Source organism: Lachancea thermotolerans, assembly GCF_000142805.1.
Source record: "Lachancea thermotolerans CBS 6340 chromosome F complete sequence".
Classification (NCBI taxonomy): domain Eukaryota; kingdom Fungi; phylum Ascomycota; class Saccharomycetes; order Saccharomycetales; family Saccharomycetaceae; genus Lachancea; species Lachancea thermotolerans.
In genome coordinates, this window is record NC_013082.1 from 1,328,542 (window position 1) to 1,346,306 (window position 17,765).

At 47.8% G+C, this 17,765-nt stretch overlaps 11 protein-coding genes across 11 annotated transcripts; 4 read left to right on the plus strand and 7 right to left on the minus strand.

Annotated features, from left to right (window-relative positions):
- Positions 1–177: 177 nt before the first annotated feature.
- ERP5 (Erp5p) lies at positions 178–840 on the minus strand (the record flags this gene model as incomplete). Its single annotated transcript, XM_002554850.1, has 1 exon — positions 178–840. The coding sequence occupies one exon, from the start codon at positions 838–840 to the stop codon at positions 178–180; it is 663 nt and encodes a 220-aa protein (XP_002554896.1).
- Positions 841–944: 104 nt separating this feature from the next.
- Positions 945–2,708, minus strand: CTM1 (cytochrome c lysine N-methyltransferase; the record flags this gene model as incomplete). The annotated part of the gene is made up of 1 exon (XM_002554851.1): positions 945–2,708. One exon carries the CDS (start codon positions 2,706–2,708, stop codon positions 945–947), a length of 1,764 nt encoding a protein of 587 aa, XP_002554897.1.
- Positions 2,709–3,026: 318 nt separating this feature from the next.
- On the plus strand, positions 3,027–3,827 carry BCP1 (protein-transporting protein BCP1; the record flags this gene model as incomplete). The annotated part of the gene is made up of 1 exon (XM_002554852.1): positions 3,027–3,827. One exon carries the CDS (start codon positions 3,027–3,029, stop codon positions 3,825–3,827), a length of 801 nt encoding a protein of 266 aa, XP_002554898.1.
- Positions 3,828–4,155: 328 nt separating this feature from the next.
- EAF1 (Eaf1p) lies at positions 4,156–6,942 on the plus strand (the record flags this gene model as incomplete). The annotated part of the gene is made up of 1 exon (XM_002554853.1): positions 4,156–6,942. One exon carries the CDS (start codon positions 4,156–4,158, stop codon positions 6,940–6,942), a length of 2,787 nt encoding a protein of 928 aa, XP_002554899.1.
- Positions 6,943–7,034: 92 nt separating this feature from the next.
- On the minus strand, positions 7,035–8,750 carry KLTH0F16456g (ubiquitin-binding protein; the record flags this gene model as incomplete). The annotated part of the gene is made up of 1 exon (XM_002554854.1): positions 7,035–8,750. The coding sequence occupies one exon, from the start codon at positions 8,748–8,750 to the stop codon at positions 7,035–7,037; it is 1,716 nt and encodes a 571-aa protein (XP_002554900.1).
- A 155-nt stretch (positions 8,751–8,905) lies between these two features.
- On the plus strand, positions 8,906–9,301 carry CNL1 (Cnl1p; the record flags this gene model as incomplete). The annotated part of the gene is made up of 1 exon (XM_002554855.1): positions 8,906–9,301. One exon carries the CDS (start codon positions 8,906–8,908, stop codon positions 9,299–9,301), a length of 396 nt encoding a protein of 131 aa, XP_002554901.1.
- Positions 9,302–9,323: 22 nt separating this feature from the next.
- SPC110 (Spc110p) lies at positions 9,324–11,840 on the minus strand (the record flags this gene model as incomplete). The annotated part of the gene is made up of 1 exon (XM_002554856.1): positions 9,324–11,840. One exon carries the CDS (start codon positions 11,838–11,840, stop codon positions 9,324–9,326), a length of 2,517 nt encoding a protein of 838 aa, XP_002554902.1.
- Positions 11,841–12,141: 301 nt separating this feature from the next.
- Positions 12,142–13,236, minus strand: TRP4 (anthranilate phosphoribosyltransferase; the record flags this gene model as incomplete). The annotated part of the gene is made up of 1 exon (XM_002554857.1): positions 12,142–13,236. One exon carries the CDS (start codon positions 13,234–13,236, stop codon positions 12,142–12,144), a length of 1,095 nt encoding a protein of 364 aa, XP_002554903.1.
- A 550-nt stretch (positions 13,237–13,786) lies between these two features.
- CDC12 (septin CDC12) lies at positions 13,787–14,944 on the plus strand (the record flags this gene model as incomplete). Its single annotated transcript, XM_002554858.1, has 1 exon — positions 13,787–14,944. The coding sequence occupies one exon, from the start codon at positions 13,787–13,789 to the stop codon at positions 14,942–14,944; it is 1,158 nt and encodes a 385-aa protein (XP_002554904.1).
- Positions 14,945–15,101: 157 nt separating this feature from the next.
- On the minus strand, positions 15,102–16,124 carry KLTH0F16566g (thioredoxin-disulfide reductase; the record flags this gene model as incomplete). The annotated part of the gene is made up of 1 exon (XM_002554859.1): positions 15,102–16,124. One exon carries the CDS (start codon positions 16,122–16,124, stop codon positions 15,102–15,104), a length of 1,023 nt encoding a protein of 340 aa, XP_002554905.1.
- A 211-nt stretch (positions 16,125–16,335) lies between these two features.
- Positions 16,336–16,980, minus strand: YPT35 (Ypt35p; the record flags this gene model as incomplete). The annotated part of the gene is made up of 1 exon (XM_002554860.1): positions 16,336–16,980. One exon carries the CDS (start codon positions 16,978–16,980, stop codon positions 16,336–16,338), a length of 645 nt encoding a protein of 214 aa, XP_002554906.1.
- Between the last annotated feature and the right edge of the window lie 785 nt (positions 16,981–17,765).

Below are 17,765 nucleotides of genomic sequence, written 5' to 3' on the forward strand. Positions count from 1 at the left end.
GCGTATGAATCGTTTATTAATCACGATTTCTGCGGTGAGCTAGAAGCTAAAAAACGACTTTCTCGTCAATGATGGGACATCAGGGCGCTAGGCAGGCAGATACTTCGATCCGAACGCACTCCACCACAGTCCTGGATGCGTAGAAGATTCTTCAGAAATAACCCTCAACTCTGGAATCTACTTCGTTTTTTTGCGAAATAGACTTCGTAGAGTTCGCAGCTGCATAGCACACATCCCAACAAGGACCATCAATTGCAACGAAGACCAAAAAAGCAGCTGAGTATTAACTGAATTGCACTGTTTGTCGTGCAAAGTCTGCTCCTTTTTGACTATGCTTTGGTCCGCCCTCAAGTTTGCGAGCCGGGCATTAAGGTTACGCACCCTTTCGCTGGCTGAGCCAAGGCATTCCAACAGCTCAGAATCCCACACACGCAGACGCTTGTGCTCAAAGTTGACGTGGACCTCAAACACAATATTCGCGCCCGATTCCACATTCGTTTCCGCGCTTGCCGCTTGAGGCTCTATGCAAACACGATGCTCTCCTGTTTCGAGGGCCGTGATCGTAAAATTTCTATTTGTGCTACGTTGATCGAATACGCAGTGGTCATTGTCGAATGTTTCGTCTATCGAGATCCTAAGTTCGGTTTCCGTTTCCTGCTCATAAAAGCCGTCCCGCTCAATTAGCACCGTAAACTGGCCCTCGAGCTGTGATCCACGCGTCAGTCCTTCGTAAAAGCACTTTGTTTCGCCTGGCTTCATATAAAAATATAGACCTGCCACTGACTGTGACAACGCTAGCATCAGGAGAATACTAGTACCGATAGAAGCAAGGCGCTTCATGTGTAAACCGGTTTTTGTCGCTACTCTTTTGCCATGTCTATTTAATTTTGTAACCTACAAAATGCCTACTAAATGTCACGCTGATAGGTTGAAGAAGAGATGGGCTATGTGCTTTTCATGAAAAAGCTGGCGTACTGGAAGAATTCTTCTTCCGGGTACTTGGTCAATGGTTCTTCACTGGACGGCAACTGCCGTTCTTCACCTGGCGACTTGTAGGCGTAGGAGGAACACTTTAGGGGTGGTGGTAGTGCACAATCTGTAAGTTCAAGGTTTTCATAGTTTTCAACATCGGACCAGAATACAGGCAGATTTTGCTCAAGCTGTTGGCAGTATTGCCGTACCACGTAACTCTCGTGATTAGCAAGGTTGAGAGATGACCTTGCCAGCCGTGGCTTTGCCTCTTGGAGCATGTACAACCGCCAATTCATGTATAACCGAAGGTAGTGCTGGAAAGTGTCGATAGCGCGGCTGTACAGTTCGTCTGAGCCGAACAAAACCTCCAAGCACTGTTCCTTAGTTAGCCTGGCAAAGTCTTCGCCTTGTGCATCAAAATGACAAGTCCACGCCAGCTGGGGGAGACCAATAACCTCGCTTGAGTTCATCTCGCTTTCATGAACCAGCTTTTTGCACTCTTCCAGAAAACAATCTTCTGAGGGGCCTCGCGCTTTTGAAGTAAAGCAGGCGAACGTTCTATAACTGTTTGGATTGTAGGTGAAACACGATTGGAATCCCCCCCGAGGGTCAGGAACAAACGGCAAAAGTAGCTCAGCAAACTGCTTGAGCGTGTCATTGATGTAGACTCTCTCGTCTTTTAGTATGAACTGCAAGCATGGCTTGACGGAAAACCATTTATAAAAAAGGAAGACATCGAGCTCTTGCATTGCGTTGAACCGCTTGTCAAAGCACAGGTTCATGAAGCTCACTCTGTTTCCTTCTGGCTGAGGAAAGAACCCGTAGCTCTTTTCGAAGCGAATAACCTCGTCGACTGGGAAGTAGCTAATGAAAACTTCGAAAACCTCTTCGTTCTGAGGACAAGAGTCCATGTCCAGCACCAGTAGTATATCATTGGTGCTTCTATCAACATCAAAGTGCGCGTTGACTCGCTTGTTGTCATGGTTGACATAATCCAGCACAGGAACTAAAGTTGTGTTCACGTAGAAATCGTCGCTACCTTTGTGCTCCTCGTGCGGGATCTCCAGGCACCTTGAACTGATGCTGGCCATGAGCGTCGAAACTATCGCACCACAGTTCTCGCTGCCGAAGTTCGCGGCTGAAAACTCGGAAAGTGCATGGAAGATTGAGTAAATAGAGGCAAATCCATATTGTGCAAACAGCTTTATATCTGTAGTCTCTTTCCACACAAAGGCATCGGAGTAGAGTGATCCAACTTCTGTTGTTAATAGAACCCCATTCAAGTAATGCGAAATAGGGTCAGGTAGCGCGTAACCGTTCCTTTCAAGGCCACTGAAGATAATGAAATAGATTATAAGAAGTAAGGTTTCTGAGGCCTGCGAAGATATCACGGGGATCTGACAGCATTCAAAAAACAGCTTTTTCACTTTTACTGAAGTCTCAGTAAGCTTCTCAGCGTCTTGGGTGGGATAACTTTCAGTGTCCAGAAACTGCAGCATTGTTTCCAATGAAAAAGTAGCCCCGGCTGGAACTCGAAGCAACTCAACCAAGCCCTTTTGCATTTTCGACACGTCTAAGTCCTTCTTCTTAACAAAACCCCCAATGCATCTCACCTTCTCGCTGACCTCAGATCTGCCAACGCAGAACCCACGATTAAGTTTCGCGCCATGTAGTTCAGCGAAATCTCTAATTGTCGCGAGGGCGCAATCGTCACTCCCTAGTGGCTGGAAGGCCATAGCAGTAGCAAATTGGTATATTGTCGAAAAGCCCGCTTCCCGAAAACAGTGCTACGGTGTTCAAGTTTAGGACAAGTATTATAAAAGCTCAAAAGTGACGCTGGCAGTTTAAAGTGCTTTGTTTGTATCACAGAGACAGCAGCTGCTGCTTGAGATGCGACTTGTTTAACGACGTCCTATTCTCATTTAGGTGTCACCCAGCTCGCCTTCTGTTGTTTTGCAATCTCTGTCTTGCTGTGCATGGAATAGATATCACTTTGAAAAATTTGAACGCGATGAGCTGCTCTTCCTCTGCCAAACTTGCAAAACAGTCACATCATGGTGGCCATCAAACTCAGCGATGCTATCAAGAGAAAGCGCGAGCCTCAAGATGCAGAGTCTGATATCGACATAAGCAGCACTGACTCCGAAAATGAGTCTCAGGTTGACGATGAGCAAGAGGTGATAAACATAGATTTCGATTTTTTCAACGCCAACAAGAACGTGGACTTCCACGCGCTGAAAAACCTACTGCGTCAGCTCCTCGGGCCCCAGGAGTCTTCCAAGATTCAACTGAGCGCTCTAGCGGATCTAATCCTGGACTCCCCCACAACGACCATCAAAACCGACGGCCAGGAGTCTGACCCCTACTGCTTTCTCAGCTTCATTGACTATCGCAGTAATAGAACAAGCGACTACGCAAAGTACCTATCCAAGGTCGACAGCCGTCTCGCGGAATTTCTAAAAAGCATGGACAACTCGGACAAGAAGTGCGCCCTGGTGTTGAGCGAGCGTCTGATTAACATGCCCCCCGAGGTAATTGCGCCCATCTACAACATCACGCTTGAAGACGCCTCCAACAGCCTTGGTGATGGAAAACACTACGACTATTATGTCATAGTAAGCCGCAAGTTCGAGGTTAACGTCGAAGTTGATGATGAGGAGACCGGCGCTCGCAAAAGGGTAAAGACCTCTGAGATAGACTATTTCCACGAGGAAGACCGCTTTCTGGAGCGCAACGCTTATGTCCACTTTGACTCCGAAAGTCGCAAGGGCCTCATTTCTTCATACGTGGTCATCGACCATGATTCCTTGATCAAGTCGATCAAAGATGTCGAGGCGGAAATAAAAAACTGGTAAAACCTACTGCAGTTGTATAGTCAAGGCCGTAGAGGTAGATCTGGAGAACTTGAGCCGCTCAATCAGGGCCTTTGGCTTATAAGTTATATATACGTCACCATAGACGAAAACTTATTGAATATGTTTTCCCAACTTAGGAAACATCATGTACAGTGAATAGATGAATAGTCAAGCCGAAGAGTAAACAAGTAAGGTTAGAGCGAGTTAGGGCCTTTTCCACAACGCCATACCACCAAGAAGCAGAACCTCTATTGATAAGGCCTTTTAAGCCGTGGAATTAGGCTTTACTTCAGCGGCTGGCCGGTGATTAGCATAAACAGACAGCGGCATGGTAAAGCTTGACAGAACGGCTGCTGCAGAGGAAGTTAGCAGTTTAGAGAGCATGATCGCTGAGCGAAATAAGACTCTCGCCGAACTATACTGCATCTCGAGGCTACATGACTTCTTATCGATATCCGACGAACAAACCTTGCAGAGCCAGATAGATGTATTCCTGGAAGCCAACGACATTAGGAAGGGGCATCACTTTGACCCAAGTACCCTTCCCAAGTTTACGCAGATCGAACCTTCTCCGGACAAGAGAGTTTCAAAGAGTAAGAGTGGCACGCCGGTGGATAGCGCGCGGAAAGAACGTGAACACATCAAGCATGACAGAGACGAACGGAACTTTGACAGAGATAAAGACAGCAGTAAAGAGTCCAAAGTCAGAATTTCTCAGGACATTCGAATGAATGGAGGAGTAGCGCAACCATCGCCCAGCAAGGCTGACGGCATTGAGCTAGAGCTGGAAAAGTTTCCCAACGGCGCTGTTAGGTCCCAGTTTAATTCAAACAAAAGGCCACGTGAAGACGAGAATGTACAGCCCAATGGCCCCCAAAGTATTATAAAAGAAGAACATGCTTCCATGGCCCCAGGGACCCCACATCCTTCGCATACTGCACCTAAACGTCAAAGGCTAGATCCAAGTAGTGCTGAACACAAAGAGCCCTCCATGAATTTAACAAAGAAGCGTTCCAGCTCTCTTTTGAGGGAGCTTCAAGCGAAACCTCGTAAAACAGAAGAGCTCTTTCACCAAGATAATATAAATGCCAAGGAGAGTGTTTATCTGATAATGAATGACAAGGTCCCATCAAAGATTCCACACGCAGTTCCTCTTTCTGAGCTCAAATACAATGCCCAAACGCTACCTTTAATTAAGCTCATTCCAACTGCTCACAAAGTCTTAACTACAGACATCATGAACACAGCTTTGAACGAATGTCGTATTACTGTGGTAAGCTCAAGGATAGAAGAACTCAGAAGATTAGGCTTGTGGTCACTGAGACAACCTAAGAAATTCATTGATCCATTTGAGAATAAGAAAAAACAAACACATTGGGGGAAACTTCTCGAAGAAGCTGAATGGGTGTCTTGCGACTTTGATGAGTTCAAGAAATATAAAATTGCCGTTTGTTTGACAATTGCTCAGTCTGTTATGGATTTCTGGAATTACGGGAAGGCCTGTTGCGTTAAGGTCAACCCAAAAAAACCGATTGCGTCTCCCGAAACAACAGCAGATCCGGCTGAAAGTGATGGCAATGGGCATGACGTTTCCCTTCCCGACAGTGAAGGCGAGATTGATCACCCTTTGACAACAGCTCTGGAACAATACCCAAGCATAGATACAAAGGTGTTGCTACAAGAGTCCGTACAGCCCGAAGATACCCATCCTATCCCATCTGTTGTAGAGGATTCTTCACAGCTACCAAGCAGTAAGCAGCATGCCTCTTTGCCCTTCAAACTACATGTTTCCTTTGACGACTTTAGTCTAGTAGAGCGAAAAATTCTCAGTGATCTTCCTCTAAATGGAGGGCTCGAGCATGAAAGCCTCGATGACAAACCTCAAGATGTTGCTCCGTTCGATCCCATTTCAAAAGCGACAGTGATGCTGGATGATGATCAATTTGTGAAGCTTGTCGAAAGACAGCTTATTGACGAAGAACCCTCACTTGTTCCATTTAGCAAAAGACGCGGGATGTTCTACGGTAATCGGAGAAGTCATTATCTGCGACCTCCAATTGCACCCTCATTAAGATATTTGAGATACAGAACGCCTACAATATGGCTACCCGAGGATGACCAGGAGCTTGTACGAAATATCAACACATATGCATATAACTGGGAGCTGATAAGTGCGCACATTTCGTCAAGACCTACGAGATCGTATTGTTCTAACATTGAAAGAAGAACCCCATGGCAGTGTTTTGAGAGATTTGTGCAGCTCAACGAAAGGTTTCAGTTCATCGACATGAAGGGGCCTCGTGCACACAGCGCCCAGATGTGGCTTATCGAAGCCCACAAATTGCAGCAACAACAAAAGAGGAGAATTTCCCCTCTTGGTGTTGGAGAGGATTCAATCCAGCGAGGTCATAGGAGATTACGCTGGGCCAGCATGTTCGAAGCCATGAGAAAATGCTTCAAGAAAAGAGAAAATGCGCCAAAACCGAATCCCACTCAGCCGAGAAAGCCACTTGACTGCAAAAATACATCTGTACCAACTCCTGCAGAGATGTCACAGCTCAAAGCCCAGCGTGACGATGCACTCCGCAGAGACATACAGATGAGGAGAATCGCTAAACAGAAGCTGCAAGCTGCTGCTATGGGACAGAGCCTTTCCTCAAACAGTGCTTCTAAGGCTATTCCGCGTAACTCTCCTTCATCTGGTCAACGTCGTGCCCCTGATACTGCTCGCAGTTCTATAAGAGGGTCTTCACCAGAAAACAGCGTACGGATAACGACACAAACACCCCAACAAACGCATATCAAGCAACTGTCTGAGAGTGAGTTTGTAGAAAGCTACGCTCGCAAAATTCTTCTTCAAAAGCCGGACTTTTCACCTGAACTTGCGCTCAAGGCGGCAAAAAGTCAATTTAAGCTTTTGGCCGTTAAGCAACAGCAGCAACAACAGCAGCAGCAACAACAGCAGCAACAGCTCTACAACCAACAAACACCGCATCGTAGTGACGGGTTATCACGCACGCCCTACGCAACTCTCAAAACAGAACCTTCAAATGAAAAGATTCTCTCCCCCACTCCCCAAGACATTTTGCAAAAAATGCAACAGAGCAAGCATTAGTACGGACCTTAAAGTTTTGTCAGTATATATATGCCTTTTTATACAATTGTAGAATACAAGAAGCAGTGGTTACGGGGTGTATTTTCCGTTTTTTAAATTTGAGGGAACGTAAAAATGGCGGTTTCCTCTACAGGCGTGGCATTGACAACATAGCTTGCTTTCCATTTCACCTTCAAAGGTTTGCCATTGTTTGAAAAAGCATTTTCAATGGTACCCGATTGAGTCACTCCGTCTGCTCCGTAACCAGGTATAAAGTTGCCTGATTGCGGCTTCAGATTTAGTGTCATTGATTTGGGAACTGCCACCATAAATGTCAACTCAGAAATTGGCGAAGGCCCCACATTCGAGAAGAATGAGGTGATGTTAATGGAAGATTCAGATTTTCTCGATAAATCAAACTCAATTTTTAGAGAGGTTGAGCTTGAAACTTCAACTCGGTTGTGGGCCACGGAGTTCTCTGGTTCAATACTTCCAAAGGCCTCGGTGAAGTCATCGCCAGAAAACTGAGTGTTCTTTGGAGGCTGAGCTGTTGCAGCTGGAGAAGGTGTGTTCGAAAGATTACCAAGTAAGTCAAACTCCGAGCCTGATGAAACTTGCGCAGTGGGCTGCGAAGCCCCGAGAGAAATGCTTCCACCCAGACCGAAACCTTGAGATGGCTGAGAAAAACTTAGGTTGTTCAAATCGCCCAATAGATCCTCGACAGGGTTTCCTGAGTCCTGTCCCTGTGGCGAAGACGCTTGCTCCTCATCATCACCGAAATCAATAAGGTTGATCTCATTAGCCAACGCTCCCCCAGATCCAGCAGGTGGTGAGGAAATTGACGAGACCTGGATCTGGGCGGCCTGACCAGCTTCACCAGTCTTCAGCAAATTGTATTTTTGAACCAGTTGATTAACAGTGTCGTTAAATTGAAGCAAATCTTGAACCAAGACGTCGTCTTCGTGCTCTTCTTCAATAATCTTCTGAAACTTGGGCTGGGATACCTTCAGAGCACTGTATAGTTCAACCAAGGTCTCGTTGCTGAAGTCCGGTGTCTCCGAGGCGCTTAGCATATCTTTGAAAAGATCAGCTTTTCTTTTAAGCTTCACAAGCTCATCGTTGATCAATTGTTTGGACTTGATCGCATTGTCCTCTTTGAAGCCAGCCATCACCTTCATCAGCTTGTTAGCCTCCTTCAAGTCTTCGGGACGGCCGCGCCTGATCAACTCCTCCAATTTCGCGGCCTGTGCGATTTCTTGTTCCTTCTGGATTTCGCTTGGGGTTTTCAGATGGTCGCCAGGCCTCAACACAGCCAAGTCCTCCTCCTTGATCTTTGGGAAGATATAGCCCTTGTATTTCAAGAGTCTATGCATATCTCTAATATAGCCCATGTCCTCTTTGTAGTTTGTGTGCTTGCATATGGTCTGGTACCATTCCTCGATAGCGGTCAGAATAAGACGCTGCACCTTAGTGAAGCGAAGAGGGGGGCGTTCTGGGAACTTCTTCACGAGCTCATTCAAAAACTCTTTACGCGAGATTTGAAGATGGAAAGGATACCCACAATTTTTGACCAGCACATCCAAGAGCGCAAGAGCAAACACCGCTGTATGTGTATCACGGCTGTTTATAAGTCTCACAATTCCAATGGCTGCTTCGCGAGGCGCGGCTCCCTGTTTTGCGTTGATGAAGTCGGCTACATCCAAGTTTAGTGCCAAGTCAGGTTCAGGCAGCGACAGTCGGCAAGCGCGCTGCATTTTTCTGGCCAAAGAGTTGCCAGCAAGCGCTGGCCGTCTAACAGGCACATCACTCAAGTAAATTCCTTGAGACATAGCTTAAAATGTGTCCTCAATGGTCAAAAACGTTGTTTCTCAGGTTTAATCCCCCCTATCTAATATGGTCTAGTTTTTTATAAAGAAGATTGTAAGGTGGAAAAAAGTGATCAGAAAGCTAGATAACTTGAACTCATCGCGTAACTTGCTGAGACATGAGCGCTCCAGATAGTAACAGTGGGCATGCACACGACTCCGCACAAAATGAGGGAGCGGCCGAAGGGACAAGAGACCCGTTTGGAATTGACCGGTTAAGTGTCGACTACGATTACTTATTATACAGGATACAAGACCATGTTACATCGATACAACTTAGCACAACCGAAATTTGCCGACAGCAGAACCAACTTGTTGAACAGGGCATTATTGGAGACGCTATTGATATCAACATCGAGGAGATGCGTCGGATCCTGCAAAAATGCGAGGAACTCGAGACTCATTTTGACATGCTCGACCAAATCGACAGCATTGTGCAAACCTTCAGGCCGCGGCTGGACGATATCGTGCGAGAACACCGTGAATTAACTAGAAATACAGAGCGGAGAATATGAAGGGCTTTCTATCGGTTTGAATTTACCAGGTTATCTTGTCTTGTTCCAATGCGATCTTCTTCTGAAGATAGTTGAGGCGCTGTGAATCCCAGCGAAGCTTCAAACTTACGCGCTGGACGCGCACTGCTGCCAGGACAAACAAAGCTACAGTTTTAAATCGCAGCCTGCCGCGGTAAGTGAACTCGGGAAATGCATCGGGTGGCGCCTCATTTTCCAGCTTCAGGATATCAAGACGAACGTGCTGGGCGCTGGCTCTCAGCACGCGGTTGAGGTAATCGTTCATGACGTTTAGGTCGTTTGTATGGGCGACCTCCCGATGATATTTCAATCTGTAGTAATCGAGCTGGTCCTGCAGCGAAGACATGCCTACATTGTAAGTTCCAGAGCCGGCGCTTCCTTTCCTTTCCAGCGTGGCTCGTTCGAGTTCTAGGTTTTCCTCTTGCAGGACTTTGAGTTCGTTCAGAAGTCTCTGCTTCATATGTTGGTACTTCTCAGACCACTTTTCGTTGAGGCGGTCCGCGCCAGCTTCCCCACCTTGGGTCTTTGCCTCTTTGTATTTCACAAACTCTTTTGTAATAAACTCTAAGCGCGCTGAAAGTTTGGAAGCTTCTCGTTTTCCTTCGGACTCAGCTTCCTGTGCTTTTGCCAACTCTCTATTCAGTTTCAACCTATCCATTGTGTTATCACTACACCTTTGCACCAGCTCATTTATCTCTTTCTGCTTTTCAGTGAGGGACTTTTGCAAGCTGGCGAGCTGAGATCCACCTTGGCCTGACAGCTGCTCATTTTCTCGCCTTAGCAGGTTGAAACGGTTCTCCATAATGGCGATTTCGTCCTTTCTGGATTCTCGTAGGGAATCTATTTCAAACTTCAGCCTATCAATCTCTTTTTCCAGACTCCTCTTCGCTGACACTTGATCAGTCTCAGCGCCCTCAAGCTGCAGTTTGAGTTCATCTGTATCTCGGCGGTAGTTATGACGAAGCTTGTTCAATGCGTCCTTGGATACTCTTAGTTCTTGTTCAAGCTCTCGCACTCGAGACCTTAGTTTCTCCGCCTCGGCGTCTTTTTCTAAACTTTTCCGGGAGTTAGCCTTCAGCGCCGGAGATTTGGTTGCTTGCGCCACAATTCTTTTCTTCAGCTTGTCATTATCCCTCTCAAGTTCCTCCTTTTCATTCTTGATGCGTTCGATCTCTGACCGCAGGCCATCCAGCTTCTGATTTTGGGCCTGTAATTTTTCAGAGTCCTTTCCATCATTCAAGTCCTGAATGCGCTGATTCATCTTTTGGAGCTCTCGAGCTTCATCCTCCAATGCTTTGATACGCTGATCTCGTAACTGGAGCCTAGAACTCAATTCTGCAGCGTTTTGTTCAAGAGAGTTGGCGCGTTGCTGCAGCCTCTCACTCTGGGAAGTTCTCTCTTCGAGTCTTTCCTTTAACACTCGCTCAGACTTCTCTTTGGCTACCGACAAGTCGTCGAGCTTTCGGTCGCTTTCTTGGCGTAAGGTAGAAAGCTCCGCTCGCAAAGAGCGCAAGGCATTTTGTGATTCTTTCAAGAGATGCTCCGCTGCTTCTCGCTCACGAACAGCGCTCTTCAATCTGTTATTCAGATTTTCGATTTCTTTTGACCTCGTTTGCAGTTTTTGATCTGCCAAAGAGCTGGAGTCGTGATTCGCTTTTTGCAAGTCGTTCTGAAGGTTTTTGATTTCATTTCTATTGATTTCAAGCTCTTTGTCCTTTGCAGCTAGCTCGGATTCAAGCTTGTCAATTCTCTCTTGTAAGAGACTAGATTTGTGCTCAAATTGCTCTTTTATCTCTTTAGAACCGCTGGCCGAGTTTCCAAGCTTGTTTTCCAAGCTCTCCACAAGCTTTTTTGACTGCGTGACTTGTTCTTGATACTCTTGTAGCTTTTTCTGCAGGCTTCGCATCTCCTTCTCGTTTGAACGTGCGTCTTGTTCAAGATCCGCTTGATCCTTGTGTTCGGACTGATCGAACTTAAGCTGCAAGCTTCTATAGGCCTTTTTGAGTTCCTGGTATTTGCCCTTCCATTCTTGCAGCTCGTCTATCACCGCGAGGTTCTTTCGGAGTTCTCCTTCGTCCGTTACGTTATTCAGAAACTTCAACAGACTGTTGCATTTGACTCTGAGATTGTAGTTTTCAACATTTAGCTTGTAGAGAGTTTCCTGCTGCTCCTTCAAAGGGTTGGACGCGCCGCCGTTCTCCTCCTCAATCCCATTATCGTGCAGATCGGATACACCGTTTATCCTCACACTATTCATTACGCTCTGGGACGGCAGCGTGTCATCAAAGGAAGAGTCATTGAATATGCGCGTAGAATTCAGCGTGTCGTCAGCCCTGAAAGCTTTCTGTGGCGGGCCGTCGTCGTCTGCAGCCGGGGACCGGTAGGGCGATGACCGTTTTCGCGAGTCACTGTTGGCCACGGCAGGCACCGAAGTCTCCCTCTCCTTCACATATCCGATGGGCGTGAATTCATAGTTGCGGATCGTGTCTTTCCCATTGGGAGTCCCTGGGGAATCGGACATCTTAGCCACTGTCCTTACTGTTTATCATTTAGCCGGTGTAAACATCATCGCCAAAGGCCATGTTTGTGCGACGCGCTGGGCGATTTAGACTACATCACGTGATGACTGATCTCGAGACCAGGCCTCTTTAACTATCTACTTATAAAGAGAAGAGCGCCAAAGTAACTGGATATTCCTTCGCGACCAGCATCGGCAGTGTTACTAAGGGCAGGGTAGTTGGGAATGGAATTTGCAGGGCAAAACCACAAATATCTTGTACGTTTTAGAGTATTATTTCGTCAACAAAGTATGGAAAATGTTCTTACAGCGCACTGGTACTAACGATGAAATGTTCGAGCGACTGGAGGGCACGTCCGGAGTGAATAGAGTCCTCTGCAGCCTGAATACCTTCTTTCCAATTCTTCGTGCCGGTGCTGAGGCAATACAGGACCGCTGTGTTTAACAAGATGTAGTCGTAGACACCGTTCTCGCCCTTGTGGTAGCGACCGCCCAAGATAGCCTTGAGGATCTTGGCGTTCTCCTGCGGCCCCAAGGAGGCACAGTCTTTGAGAGAGTGCTCCTGTAGACCAAAAAATGAGGGGTCAATCTCAAAAGACAAGATCTCCGTGGAATGTGGCTTGGTGTGCCAGACGGTGGTCTTGCCTGTGGGGGAAACCTCGTCCAGCCCCACATGGCCCCATACGACAAAAGTCTCGCTGTCAGGGTACACAAGCGCAGCGGCGCGCGCGTACTCGGGCCCCAGGGCCTCAGAGTATACTCCTAGCACGCGCTTTTGAACCTGGTCCACCGGATGCAGCAAAGGGCCCAGAACGTTAAAAATCGTGGGTATCTTCAGCAGTTTGCGTAGCAGAGCCACATGGCGCATGCCGTCGTGGAAGTACGGAGCGAGCAGGAAGAGGAAAGAGTTGCCGGCCCACAGCCGCGGCACCGAGCGCGCGTTCACCTTCGAGCTATCGCAGCCGAGCACGCCAATCAGGTCGCCGGCGCCGCTGTTTGACGTCGAGGACTTTCCGCCGTGTTTGCAGACCTTGATGCCTGGGATTCCCGAAGCGACAATGGCGGATGATGTCGAAACATTGAACGTGTTCTGTCCGTCCCCACCCGTGCCCACAATGTCGAGGATGATGTCGGACGAGGGCTCTGCTGCCGATTCCACCACGTCTGAGTATTTCAGCACAGTCTTAGCCGCCTCCGAGATATATTCCGCTTTCAGGTCTAGCCCGGTAGCCCGCAAACTACTCAAGAAACTCGCGATTGGCACATAAACTTCGACAGATGGCTGTGGGTCGCTTGCCAGAGAGTCTATGATCAGTTCAATAGCTTTCCCCAGGTCTTGAGGGCTGAGCTTCGGAGGAAACTGTAATAAAAGCTTAGTGTAGGAGCTCAATTCACTCATTCTTAGATGCAAGTAGCGATTGGCGAGCTTTAGCTCTTCAAACTTCGATAAGAGATCGCTGATACCAGTCAATTCTCACGTTTTTTAGTGAATTAATTAAGGGCCTCCTAAAGAACAAACAAAATCGTTTCAACACAAATAACGCGGGAATCAAAACCGCTAGAGAAACCGCTAAACCCTCGAAGCACTCTAGGACTCTCCCAAGATCCAGTCAGCACTGGCTGGCGTACTATACGCACTGGAAGCACACCAGTCCCATATAAATCACTATCCACGAAACAACATCACTTCATGGAATCGTAGGAGCTGCAACAAAGGCAGGAGTACGCTGCTTTGGGGTCGACCCCCCGGATCCTACAGTCTTTCATTAACATTCCTAAACAAAGCTAGCGGCACTCCGCTCGCTGTTACTGTCTTGTTACCCTCTAAACACGTAGATGAGATCAAAAAAATTTCACACATTCTAAGAGAGATCTAAGTGTAAACCTAAATTCTCGAGAGAACTGGAGGCGCAAACCGCAAGCAATTGAGCCTAAACAAAGCTTTGGATATGAGTTCTGAAACTACACTTGTTGGCGTTTCCAACCTGCCTAACCAGCGCTACAAGATTGTGTCCAATAGCGGCGGGACTTTCACTTTGATGGTCTGCGGTGAGTCGGGATTGGGTAAGACAACCTTTATCAACACGCTGTTCCAGACCACGCTGAAGCATGCAGACCCCCAACAGCGTCGCCACCAGCCAATCAAGCGCACTGTAGAGATTGATGTGCTGCGTGCCGTGCTCGAAGAGAAGAACTTCTCGCTCAGGGTCAACGTGATTGACACACCGGGATTCGGCGACAATGTCAACAACAATAAATCGTGGCAGACAATCGTCGACTTCATCGACGAGCAGCACGACTCCTACATGCGTCAAGAGCAGCAGCCCCACCGTGACGTCAAATTCGACCTGAGAGTGCACGCTGTGCTGTACTTTATTAGACCCACAGGCCACGGGCTGAAGCCTCTGGACATTGAGACCATGAAACGCATTTCCTCGAGGGCCAACCTGATCCCCGTGATTGCCAAGTCTGACACGTTGACAGCCAAAGAGCTACAGGCCTTCAAGCTGAGGATCAGACAAGTGATCGAAGCGCAAGAAATCCGCATTTTCACTCCGCCTCTGGACGAGTCCGAAACCCCAGATCCTGCTGTTATGGAACACGCCAGACAGCTCATCGAGTCGATGCCGTTCGCCATAATCGGCTCCGAGACAAAGTTCGACAACGGCCAGGGCTCAGTTGTGCCTGCTAGGAAATACCCATGGGGCCTTGTGGAGGTGGAGAACGATGCGCACTGCGACTTCCGCAAGCTGAGAAGTTTGCTGTTGAGAACCAACCTATTAGACCTAGTCTTGTCCACCGAAGAGCTCCACTATGAGGCCTACAGGAGGCTGCGTCTCGAAGGCTCTGGCGCGTCCGAGGATCCTTCGCTACCAACCAGGGCACCAGCTAGAAAGCTCTCACACAATCCACAGTTCAAAGAGGAGGAGAACGCCTTGAAGAAGTACTTCACCGACCAAGTGAAGGCTGAAGAGCAGCGGTTTAGACAGTGGGAACAAAACATCGTGAATGAGAGAATTAGGCTAAATGGAGATCTCGAGGAGGTGCAGGCCAAGGTAAAAACAATGGAAGAGCAAGTCAGGTCTCTTCAGTTGAGAAAGCATTGATTGCAATGCAGGGGCCATATAATACTAGAAGCTATATAGAGTCCGTGTACGTGGTTTCTTGAGGCAAGTCCTTTTCTGTAGGCAAAAAGCACCATTTCCGAAAACAATCTGTATCGTTTTGATTAAAAATCTATATGCTCATTAAGTTTTACAAAGTTTATTCTTGCTCGGCCAAGAACTTCTCAGCGTCCAGGGCGGCCATGCAGCCCGAGCCAGCAGAGGTGACAGCCTGTCTGTATCTAGAGTCCTGGACATCACCAGCAGCGAAAACACCTGGCACAGAGGTCAAAGCAGAACCTGGGACGGTCTTCACGTAGCCATTCTCGTGAAGGTCGACTTGGCCAGCCAACAAGGAAGTTGCTGGTGTGTGACCGATGGCGTAGAAGAGACCGTTGACGGGCAAGTCCGACTCCTCGTTGGTCTGGACGTTCTTGATTCTCAAGGCGTTCAAGAACTTGCCGTCACCCTTGGCTTCGAGCGCGACAGTGTTGTATAGGATCTCGATCTTCTCGTTCTTTTCGGCACGTCTTTGCATAATGGTAGACGCACGCAGATGGTCCTTTCTGACCAACATGTAAATCTTAGAACCGTACTTGGTCAAGAAGCAGGCCTCTTCGCACGCAGAGTCACCACCGCCAATAACAGCCAAAGGCTTGTTTCTGAAGATTGGCACAGCACCGTCACAAACCGCGCACGCGGAGATACCCTGCTGCCAGTAGGTCTCCTCACCGGGGAGGTTCATTCTCTTTGCGGAGGCACCGGTGGCCAAGATCAAGGCGTCAGTGGTGTTTGGTTCGGCGTCTTCGTTGAATTCAGTCCAGAACTTGAAAGGTCTGCTAGTGACGTCAACCTTCGCCACAGTTTCAGTAATGATGTCGGTGCCGAATCTCTCAGACTGCTTCTTCATTCTGTCCATCAGCTCGCTGCCAGACATACCCTCCGGGAAACCTGGGAAGTTCTCGATGTCTGTTGTGGTGGTCAACTGGCCACCTGCGGCGACGCCGTTGGCGAACATGCCCTCGTACATTGTGGGCTTAATCTCAGCTCTCGCCAGGTAAATAGCAGCGGTGTGAGCGGCTGGGCCGGAACCGATAATAGTAACTCTATGGTGAACCATTCTTTTAGGTGATTGAAATAGCGGGGATGATCTGAATGATCTTGTTAGTGGTTTCAAGAGCATTACGGAAATCGTTCCCAAGTCCCTTTTGCACCTGCTCGACCTTTTATATTCCTGGAAAAAATTACAACTGACAAATCAGGGCAATAGTTCTGGACTTGAAAGCTTAAATGTGACATCCTAGAACCTTGACAAATGAAAAGTTCATGGATCTAGAGCCCGAAAATTGAGTAATCACACAAGCGCGTCTTAACTCAAGTAGTCTAGAAGAAGCTTATTTCTCTAGAAACTCCTTGACACATGGCAAGGCTTCTGTCAGCACCTTGTCATTAAGTAACACTTGGTTGAGAAAGTACTCAAGCCCAGCGCGGCGACGAGCTAGCCAGCTACTCTTGAAATTGGCCTGGCCATAGTGCCATGATTCGTACCACGACACCTTGGGCGGCAGCTGCGGTACACAGGGTCTCAGAGCGGGTGTCAGAGAGCGTAGCAACTTTTCGCGGAAGAGCTCGAAATCTGTGTACCTCTTATAGACCCGAATGTGAGGGCTGCCCGCACCACTTGTTCCAGTTGGAGAAAGGGTGACCTCGAGTTGCCATACGGAGAACTTGTTATTTTGGCTGTTGACGATCGTGCAGCTGCCCACTGTGATGTTCTTGAAGTGCAAAGAGCTGCCTGTCACCTCGTCTGCGGAAGGCTCGTTGTTCACAAGGTTTATAGGCTCGGGTGCGAGGAACTGGATGCTCTGTGGCATTTTGCGAGTGCGCGAAGGGCGTGGTCTTCGTTGGCGGCCTGTAGATGTACGTAGCGGACCTTGATGGGACAAATGAACCTCTGTTAGTGAGCTTCGTATGCTGAGACCCACGTTGTTCTGCAGGTGACACGATTCTAAACGGCTATTTTGGAAAACGCTTGGCATGGGCAATCCGCAGAGGGTTCCTGGAGACAAAGCCCATAGATAGTTAGTGTAGCTGGGGGACTTTTACGAGATTGAGCATGGATGTGTTCGCAAAAGAGGATCGAGTGGAGCGAGAGTTTCAAAATAGCGTCATACTACCGCAAGCGTAGCTGCAATGCCGTGTCTTCAACCCCATTTTTGGTATAATATTGGCATCATTGCAGTAAAGGGGGCATTGCCACCTGATATGGTTGGCAGTTAAGGAGATAGCTTCCTCATGCTCGAAATGGCACAGCTTAGAGCAGCGAGAAAATGAAAAATATACTTGGAATGCATTTTGTGGATCAGGAGATACATGTGGAGAGGAATGGTATAAAAGTGTCCCTTCAAAATCAGACCGATCTATGACTTCCCTGTTCCCGGTGCCTCTGAACATGAGCTGTGCGCTTTTTATGTGATATCATCTAGAGACCAGCAAACTGGATTACGAGGACAGTAAATAATCACTGGAATGCCAAGAAGCACTCAGTATCTTAGCGAGCTAACTGTAATCTCGGCGCTTCCCCTGAAGTTTCCGTCTTTTATGTTTACTGGGCGGCAATCTTATATTTCATAGATAGCAACAAGGGATCGTACATAGTGTCTACACATTAGGGTCTCGAGAACGCATCTGGTGAGAGCTGACGAAACTAGTCTAAAAGGTGGCATCATTCGTCCTTCTCGAAGCTGTACCAAACCCCAACGGTGCCAAGCCGCCCGCAGTCCTAGAGCGGCTACTCGTTCATATTTGGGTCATCAAAAATTAA